General features: G+C 38.1%; 1 protein-coding gene across 1 annotated transcript; it reads right to left on the reverse strand.

The window, feature by feature from the left end:
* Positions 1-238: 238 nt before the first annotated feature.
* LOC114318338 (putative thimet oligopeptidase) lies at positions 239-5,649 on the reverse strand. Its single transcript, XM_082890354.1, has 8 exons — positions 5,629-5,649; positions 2,259-2,351; positions 1,683-1,763; positions 1,439-1,601; positions 1,319-1,349; positions 1,054-1,123; positions 500-583; positions 239-289 (listed from the first exon to the last, which is right to left on the reverse strand). The coding sequence occupies exons 1-8, from the start codon at positions 5,647-5,649 to the stop codon at positions 239-241; spliced, it is 594 nt and encodes a 197-aa protein (XP_082746480.1).
* Between the last annotated feature and the right edge of the window lie 4,776 nt (positions 5,650-10,425).

A 10,425-nucleotide genomic window follows, 5' to 3' on the forward strand; every position in this document is an offset into this window, starting at 1 on the left:
CAAATCTATTTCCTATGTTGCATTGCATGGACTCATTTATGGGTGCTGAATGTGGATATGAATCTTAAGTGTCAAATTTTTCCAGTTCCAATGTCCAAGAACACAAACACGGCTAATATATAGAAGTTTAGATGAAAAGGAATTTTAGTTTTTCATATGCAAATTGGTATAGAGAAACATTTATAGTAAAATTACTCAACCAAAATGACATTTACAGACTATTGATCAACTAGGTGGTTTAGTCCCGTTTCCAACAAACATGGCTAACCAGGCATAGTGGAAAAACAAGCTGGAATAGAATAAGAATGTATTAGAATCAAAGGAAACAGGTAACAATACAAACATAAGACTCAGACAAATAAAAAAATGGTTCACACAAGCAAGAAACTATAAAGCATATCTAATAGTGTAAGAATTTAATAATAGCGCTAAATAGAAGGGAAATAGAATTTTGAGTTTGATTCCACAGAAACCATTCAAAAGGCAGATATTGACATACCGCATGGCCAAATTCATGGAAAAGATTAACCACTTCAGAGAATCTCGACAACGCAGTATGAGAAGTAAGTAATGCCACAGGAATCTACATATAGAAATTGAGGATAAATCAGTAACATATTAAAATTATGATCAGCTTACGATACTTTTAACATATATGAGAAGTTGTGGACTATGTCTTCTACTACCCAACCATGTATAACATTTATATCAAAAAAACCAACACCTATATTACTAGAGACATAATGGCATCCAACTGAACCTTGAGAAGAATTTTCAAGTACAAAACAAACTCTCATGGTGGCAAAGAAATCCAACACAAAGCAGATATGCATCAGGCAACATAAATTTTTGCCGTTTTTTCTATTGAAAACTAAAAAAAAATGTAATTCTACCATGCTAATCAAACCTGCTTTATGCATTTGATCCTGTCCTTACTAAACAAAATAGAATGTATCCCAAAATAAAATGCTTTGTAGGTACCCAAAATTTGAGTTCAACATCACAACAACAATAAGTTTAGAAAACTCAAACTTAATAGCGTATTACAATCACCTTTCGTGCACCATTGACAAAAGAACCATTCTGAAGAGCCACAACACAGGTGTGACCATATTTTCCCTCCCTGTTTGAAGATACAACGTAAGTTCATTTCATTCTAAATCATATATGTGAACCACCCATAAATTGATGTCCACTAGAATTAATAAAACCATGAGTAATAAATGAACCTAGAGAACATATCAAGGTAGAAATAGCCCAAAAGTTCACTAGAAGATAAGTCATAGATTGAATAAAGGTGAACATCAGAGTGCCAAACCTCAGTATCTGCAATTTCTCAAATCTTAAACCTGCATGAAGCAAAGGAAGATAAGAACTTAGTAAATGAATTAGCCAAGCAAAGTACTTAAGTCAAGAAATGGAAACATCATGAAATTACCAAAAAGGTCTTGGCATATTTTCAAGATCCCTGACATGACCAAATTGAACGGAAAGTATTGTTTAAGAGCTCCAACGCCCAAATTAAATTGTTGTTCCTCAATTCTCTTCACGTAGTACAACAAATCCTCAATTCCAAAAGGAAAATCTCCTTCCTCTTTTTTCTGATGTACCAGAAAAACACATACTATAAAGACATAAAACACACTTTGGCATAACAAGATATAGACTAAGCAAAAACTAACCTTCAAGTCTTTTAACATACTAAGTTCTCTAGTGGCCAAGTCAGTTAAACTGGCAGAGAGTTCCTCTAAGAACTCATATACCTGAAAACAACAGCATCATGCTCATCAAGAAAAATCAGCTTTATGAAAGGATTGGTAGGAAAATATTACAAACAAACAATAATGGAATGATGATTCAAAATGAGAAATCAGTAATTTGGTCGGGAAGTTAATAACAATAAGATATTTTCCTTGATCATTTTTCAGCAATTTATGTACCATTGTAAACTGAAGAAATAAGTATATAACCAATCTGTAGGCCATTCTCAGTTCAAAAAATAAATGAATTGCTTCACTAAACAACACAAAAGTCTTCAATTACCCAAGAAAGTACAATAATACCAATGAGTATGATTATCTAATCAGTTGATCTGAAAATTAATCTTTACCAATAATTGTATTATCAAAGAAAGCATGGGTGAAAGCACGTAAATGAAATTACAATTACATAATAAACATTTAATTAGAGAATAAATCATCAAAAATGTTGTTTACTACAAGATAATACATCAGGAAGTGATATAAACATGTACAAACCTTTGAGGATGAGTTTGCCAGTCTATGATTAACAGCATAGTCTACATAGTTTGAGTAGCCAAGCAATCTAGCAGATTTATGGCGCAACTGAACCTAAATAATACAAGAACAAGACCAATGCCAACAGGCTTTCAGACAGAAACAAGCAAGAGCATAACAGCCAGAAAAAGTATAAAATATGATCTTTGCAAAGTAAACCATGGCTTTTCCAAAGGTTAAGACTTGGCCTAATAATCTTAAGGTTATGGGTTCAAGTCTTGAGGCCACCACTTTGTGCATTATGCCAAAGGTTAGGTGTGTACTCAATCTTTCCCTTCCCAAACACATATTAATGTGTACTAATTGGGCTTTTTTTTTTTAAACCATGGCTTTTCCGACTCTTCCATTTGAAATGTGGTAATATGGACAACAAGTACAAATAAGTTAATAGTAAATGGCTTAAATTTGCATATGAATAAATCGAGATCTATTGCTTCTATGCATTTCTTTTTCTATACATACTCTAAGATATCATTTATTTACAATAGCATATAACAATGTCGGACTTCCCTGAGTTGTCAATTGAATTATTGCTTTATCTTTGAGCATGCAATAATATATAAAATCTCGTCAGCAATACAAACTAGAAAATTAATGCTAAATTAGGGAATGCCGAATCAATTTGAATAGATAGATAAGGATGTCCCCTACATTTTTTTGCTTTTATAATGCCAAAAAAAATTTAGAAAAATAAAAACAAGTAGAACAGAACCATAAATCAAGTTCAAAATTAACAAAAATCCTGCTTCTTTTTCTTCTGGCATTGAAGGATTCTTTAATCAACTAAATATAAGAGCATTGATCTTACTTGTGTTCATCTGGAATTCGTCAAACCAAACCAAACCAAACCAAACCAAGCCTTAAGTCCCATCAAATGGGGTCAGCTACATGAATCCTTCTTCTCTACACGGCCCTATCAAAGGCCATTTCATTAGTCAAATTAAGTACATTCATATCTCTATTTATAACTCTAGCCAACGTTAATCTAGGCCTACCCTGTCCCTTAACACTTCTATCTACTGTTACAGCATTGCATCTCTTCATTACTGCCTCTGTTGGTCTCTGTTGAATATGACCAAACCATCTTAATCGATTCTCTCTCAACTTATCTTCTATCGGTACTACTTATACCCATTCTCGAATACACTCATTCCTAATTCTGTCTTGTCTAGTCTTACCACACATCCACCTTAGCATCCTCACCTCAGCCACACTTTATCTTATCTACATGTTGTTTCTTGGTTGCCCAACACTCTGTCCCATACAACATAGCTGGTCTAATAGTCGTTCAATTGAACTTACCTTTTAGTCTAGTGGATATTCGTTTATCGCACAATACCCCAGACGCACTTCTCCATTTACACCATCCCGCCTTAATCCTATGGGCCACATCTGCATTAATCTCTCCCGTTGTTGTGATAATCGATCCTAAATAACGAAAATGTTTACTCTTAGGCAATTCTTGGTTCTCAATCTTCACTTCCCCTTTGCTTTTATTGTTATTGTTACTAAATTTACACTCTATGAACTCTGTCTTAGTTCTGCTTATTCGGAATCCTTTAGATTCAAGAGTTTTTCTCCAAATCTTCAACTTTGTGTTAACTCATTTTCTAGTCTCATCCACTAGCACAATATCGTCTGCAAAAAGCATACACCATGGCATGTCATCCTGAATATTTCTCTTCAACTCGTCTATAACTAAAACAAAAAGATAAGGACTTAAGGTAGATCTTTGATGTAACCCTACAGTGATAGGAAATTCATTTGTCTCTCCAGCTGGCAATCTAATAGTGGTCACCACCCCTTCATACATGTTCCGAATTACGTCAATGTAACCCTTTGTCACCCCTTTCTTCTCTAACACCCACCATATTATATTCCGAGGCACTCTATCATATGCTTTCTTAACGTCAATAAACACCATATGAATGTCTCTTTTCTTTTCTTTTCTTTATACTTTTCTATTACTCTCTTCAAAAGATAGATCGCTTCCATTGTTGACCTACCAGGCATAAACCCAAATTGATTCTCTGACACCTCCGTTATATCTCGCAATCGCGGTTCCATCACCCTCTCCCATACTTTCATTATATGACACATTAGCTTGATACCTCTATAGCTGTTACAATTCTGGGCATCACCTTTATTCTTATAGATTGGCACTAAAATACTCTTCCTCCACTCATCTGGCATGTTCCTAGTCAGCAAAATTTTGCTAAACAATCTAGTCAACCAAGCAATTCCCTTTTTACCCAAACACTTCCAAGCTTCAATAGGGATATCATCGGGTCCTAAAGCCTTATTTGATTTCATCTTCTTAAGTGCAATCTCCACTTCAAAATTCCTAATCCTGCGATAGAACCTATAGTCTTGGTTTATCGTATTAATGGCTATTTCTTCCCCTATTGTCGTACCTCCATGTTCCTCGTTTAATAGTTTCTCAAAATAATTCTTCCATCTTTCCTTAATCTTTTCATCATTCACCAATACCTTAGAATCCTCACTCTTGATGCACTTTACTTGATTAAAATCTCTTGTTTTCCTTTCCCGTATCTTCGCAAATTTGTATACCCTCTTCTCTCTCTCCTTACTATCTAGTCTAGTGTATAGGTCATCATAAGCTTTCAACTTAGTCTCTCTCACTACTTTCTTGACCTCCTTATTAGCCAATCTATAGCTCTTAAGGTTTTCCTCAGTTCTATCATTCTGCCACTATTTAAAGAACTCTTTTTTTGCCTTAACTACCGCTTGAACCTCTTCTCTCCACCACCAAGTTTTCCTAGAGCTGGGTCTCGTTCCTTTCGACTCTCCAAGCACTTCCCTTGAGATTCTCCTCATACAATTGGCCATCGAGTTCCACATAGTGTTAGTATCACCTTCTAAGTCCCAAGTACCTTCCTTATCCATTCGATTCTTAAATATTTCTAGTTTATCCCCTTTTAGGTCCCACCATCTCGTCCTACGATGCCCACCATCCTTCCTAGCTTGGTATTGCCCTCTAAGACATAAATCTAGTACCAAAATCCTATGTTGAGAGACCAGGCTCTCTCCAAGAATCACCTTACAATCATTGCATTTTAGGCGGTCCACTTTTCTCACTAAGAAGTAATCTATTTGGATCTTAACTAATCCACTCTTAAAGGCTATCAAATGCTCTTCTCTCTTCTTATACATAGTATTGGCCACCACCAGGTTAGAAGCCAATGCAAAATCTAAGATACTCTCTCCAGTCTCATTTCTGTCACCAAAATCATATTTCATAACGTAGTTTATCTATGCCTATATGGCCATTAAAATCTCCACCTACAACCAGGTTCTCTCCTACGGGTACCTCTTGTAAGATCCCATCCATTTGCTCCCAAAAATCCCTCTTAATCTGATCATCTAATCCTACTTGAGGGGCGTATGCGCTAGTAACGTTCACTATATTCCCTCTAATAACTAGTTTAACTAGCATAATCATATCCCCTTTCCTAGTGACTGCCACTACACTCTCCACAAGATCCTTGGCAATTATGATGCTGTAGACGCGCCCGCGGAGGGGGGGCCTTATGCTACTACAGTTCGGACTCGCGATTTTGTTGTCGCGGTTCTTAATCTGAACCAAAGAGTCCAAATCTGGCAAATCGTTTTGAGAAACAGATTTTTGAAAAAGTAGTGCCAAACATGGACTGCTTTGCCAGATACAGAGTCGCCACCTAAATATTTTTAAAATGGGGAAATTTAGGAAACCCTGACTCGGTGCCGAAGGCCACATGTCCGTCATCACCGGAGTTGTCTCGGCTCGGGAGCTTGGGTACGATCGGGGAAGGTCAGCTATGAGCACCCCCTTTCGCCCAGTCCGAAGACCGGCCTCTACTAACCATGATATCCGATTTTGAAAACATTACGTGTTCTTTTTCCATTTATTAGCCTAGAATTACTATGTTATGCGCGCAGCAAACAAGTATAGACTAGATTGCCTAATTTGGGAATAAACATTGCATATCCGTTTGCTTTGGAAATACTTTGGATTTTGCTACTCGCAAGTAGGCTAAAACGCGGATTTCAATGAGTTGTTCCAACTCAAACAATCCAACCTTCACCCACAGGCATTCAAACAGTTTAACACATAAGCATTTAGCCGCATGGCAAGCATACTGTCATGTTAACATTCACACACATGCGAGATGCTAAAGCATAAATACTTACATCGTACTCCGTGCCAAAACAGTAAACTAGTTAGCAAAACGTGCGTGTCCTAGTTCATGCTAAATTGCCTAATGCAACACATACAGGATGCAATTTAGATAGGCTCGGTTAACCTAAGCATGGCATATGTAATGCGATCAATTATCACATATTCGATTTGTAAATTGAAGTACAAATGCAGTTAGCGTGATGTACCGAGCCTAATGCATGTAGTACAAATGCATGAATGCACGCATGCATAGCATAAGGTATGCTAAATTAAACATGTCCTAATCTACCATCATAAGCAGGTAAATAAAAGGGAAGAAAGAAGTGGGGATTGGAAGACATACACACACTCACGCACACTTATTACATAATTGCCCTCACTCGGAGGGTACAAATAAATATTACAGTCCCAAATAATAAGCAAATAAAATTATTACAGAATTTCTAATTAATTAAAAGAAAGAATGCAAAAGAAAGAAGAGGGTGGCCGCAGCCTCTGCCTCGGGATGCGCAGATGATGCATGCTCGGAACTCGGCTCGCCCGAAAAACCCGTACCGTACCCCTGCCACCTCTGTCTGTACTGCCCTGTCTCTCTGAAAATCGCCAAAACTCCAGAACAGGTCCCTTGCATGTTGCAGAGCACCACCGGCCAGGCAGAATTCCCACCGACAGTCCAGGATTTCCATCGGCATTATTTTGATTTACCGGCCATTCAAAGATTGTCGGCCGGCACTTCAAAGATTGCCGGCCGGCACTTAATTCTTCCGGTCGGCAGAAACTTCCTGCAGAAGACAGTTTTGACAGCAAACAGAGAACAGACAGTGCATGGCATGGGGTTTTCAGGCACATGTGAGCATGGTCATGCTTCCTATCATGTTTTGAACTCAAGGAAGTATGACCTTCGATCCTCGAGCCATCAATGGTGCATGATAACCCAAGGGATCAAATTTGCCACTTAATGTAACGATGCATGCAACATACAAATGAGATCCGAAGCCTTATCAAGCTGGTGTCAAAGGCCTCGGTAACTGAGAATCAAGGCACATTACATCACTCATAGTATGAATGTCCCTTGACCCTCACACTTGGCTTGACACCCCAAGTCAAGTAATGCAGTGCATGTTATGCAAACATGACTCAAATGCAACACGATACCAAATATGCAAAGTATGGCAAATGTCATACAACTACCATGACAAATATACAAGACTAAGCATGCAAGATGCAAATGTGATGCGAACATGGACCAATTTGGCAATGGGATTAACATACTACAAGGCTTAATAAAGCAACCATGCAACAAACATGAAACAAGTATGCAATGGGGCATTAAGCCATAAAGGGACAGATCTTGATCCACCCCAAAACAGTGGCCAAAAGGTGCTAAAAAGGTGGACAATCAAGCATGGGAGCATGCACACAAATAGACCCAAAGTTAAGGCACAACAAAGGAGCATCTTACTCCCATCAACATGACCACTCATGGCATGATTAAGACAAGTAAAAACAGAATTTTTACATGCAAAATGGGACTCCAAACCCTCCTAATATGGCATCTAAGGTGGCTTCCAAAAAAGCATATGCACCAAGGCTCATTCCTAGGCATAAGAGGGCACACCCTCAAGGCATAAGAGAGATCATACATGCACATATACAAACATGATCCTTGGACTGAAATGTGGCCCTAAATGATGCCAAATCAATAGGATGATCACAACCATGCATGCTAGAGGTCAACATGCTCAAAGCTTTCAAGCCAAAATGCAAAGCAACCATAACAAACGTGTCAATCATGACCAAATTGATAACCAACAGACTTTAAGCATGGGAAAACAATGCTAAAAACTTCATGGAACTAAGCCAACACATGCAAGAATCATGGCCTAATCATGAGATGCATTTCTAAGCTAAATGGAGCAATGCAAAGCAAGTACTACAATCATACAAGGAGGCACAAATCCGGCCAAAAAAAGAGGTTACATATGACCTAAAACATCCAAAAAACTTCTGAAATAAGGCTCAAGATGATCAAGCATACATGCTACCCTTTTAGGCCAAAATGTAAGGAAACAAGACAATGAAGGGAGAGGGGTGTCCCTCCCCTATGAAAGACTTCAAACCACCTTCTTTACTACTAAAAATACACTGGTTTTCAGTGGTAAAGAGATCAAAACACTGAAGTAAACAAAACCCTACCAAAAGGCAACAAAAGGGGCCAAACAAGGCCTAAAAGGGTGAGTTTGCACTCAAAACACAAAACAACCTTAATGAAAGTTCTAAAGCATGAAAATATAAGCATTTTTTATGTTATACACAAAAGCTAAATCAACAAGCAAGATAGGTAAAAGACTATTGCAAGTTTGGGGAATATAAAGCAAGATGCTCACCCTTGAAGAACCTTTGAAGAACAAATGGTCCAACCCTCTTCTTTTGATCAAAATCAGTCCAAAAACTCAAGAATCAACCCCCCAAGGCCCTCAATCTCGGAGCAAGGTATAATAGTGTGTGTAATGGTGCAAAAGTAAGGTAAAATCCACCTTTAGGCCAAGGAAACACACACAAAGGAGGAGAGAGAGGGAGATATAGAGATAGAATGTATCTATATCTCTAAGCTCTAGTTTTTGCTTCTAAGTCTCTAACCTAGAGCCAAGAGGAGAGCCTTCCTCTTATAAGACTCCCTCTTGCAAAGCTTATACAACAAGCTTGCTTAGAGGGAGATCCCTCCATACACGTGTATGGAGGGAGGCAGAGTTGGTGCCAGCTATCACAGCTGGCACAAAATATCTCCATAAAGTAGATGAACAGTGGTCGGCTGCCCAAAAATGTTATTTCGACAAAAAAAAGTGCCGACCGGCAACAAACTATGCCGACCGGCAATAAAATGTGCCGACCGGCAACAAATAGTGCCGATGGCAGAAAAAAAAACCAGTCGGTGGCCTCTAGCCACTGCCGGTGGTGTGTGGGGATGCCTCACAAGGCATTCCCTGCCCCTCCAAGGCAAAACACAAGTGTTCGGTGTGAAACCAGACACTAAACGGTCAAGTTCGGAGATACTGAGGCAGGGCGCGTGAGCCGAGACTTCCGGGAACTCCAAACGAACACAAACATGGATAGTCACCGAGTGTTCCAAGCGGTGACGTCCAAGTCTTGAGGACGGTCAAAAATGGGGTGTCTATAAATGCCTACCTCATTCTTGCATCTATCCTTACCATTATAATATAGTTTAAAACCGGTATCCTCAATTTCCCTAGCTTTCTCTCCCGTTCACTTAGTTTCTTATATACAAGCTATACTAACTCTTCTCCTATAATTTGTGTTGATGATGACAAAAAATTGCGAATTAAAAAAAGTGAATATACACAGGAGAGGACTGGCACTAAGCCACGGGGAAGGAGGAAAGACCTGTCAGAGGTTTGTTTGGGTGACTCCAAATCTGTATCCCAGAGTAGAAGATGTTTGGGAGCCCTATAAAATGATTTAGGGATAAGTCGCACTTCAATTAGAAGTCAAGTGCTTGTTTGGGATCCCTAAAAAGGATAAAATGTTAAACAATTACTAAAAAAATTAATATTCACTAATCAATTGGATAGAAAAAAAAGTCAGCATACACAGAGGGTAAAAAAACTAAAATGCCCTTGTTGACATGCAAACAACAATAACTACAACAACTCTCAACTGTGCAACCGTACTGACATGCACAAAAAACATGTCAGTACGCAAAGGGGTAAGAAAGTAATTTTAGTATTTTATACAATATTTTACTACATATATTTTTTCGTAAAAAGTTAAAAAGTTATCCCAAACAATCATTTTTTTCTTCTATTTTTTTAGATAAAAAGTCAAAAAATACACTTATATAGTTCATCCCAAACAACTTCCAACTGGACCGTGGGCTTTTGTGGATTCACTGCGGAGTCTATATCAATAATCAAAAGCATTAAATATGTA

This window comes from Camellia sinensis, chromosome 10 (genome assembly GCF_055761805.1).
Source record: "Camellia sinensis isolate YWXY chromosome 10, ASM5576180v1, whole genome shotgun sequence".
In the NCBI taxonomy this organism is placed as follows: domain Eukaryota; kingdom Viridiplantae; phylum Streptophyta; class Magnoliopsida; order Ericales; family Theaceae; genus Camellia; species Camellia sinensis.

Bases quoted from the DNA above. Each gene is read 5' to 3' on its own strand.
- LOC114318338 (XM_082890354.1), bottom strand. From the start codon at position 5,649: ATGGATGGGATCTTACAAGAG. The intron at 1,602-1,682 runs GTTAGTTTTTGC...CTGGTACATCAG, and splicing joins GTATGTTAAAAGACTTGAAG to AAAAAAGAGGAAGGAGATTT. The intron at 1,350-1,438 runs GTAATTTCATGA...TGCTTCATGCAG, and splicing joins AATATGCCAAGACCTTTTTG to GTTTAAGATTTGAGAAATTG.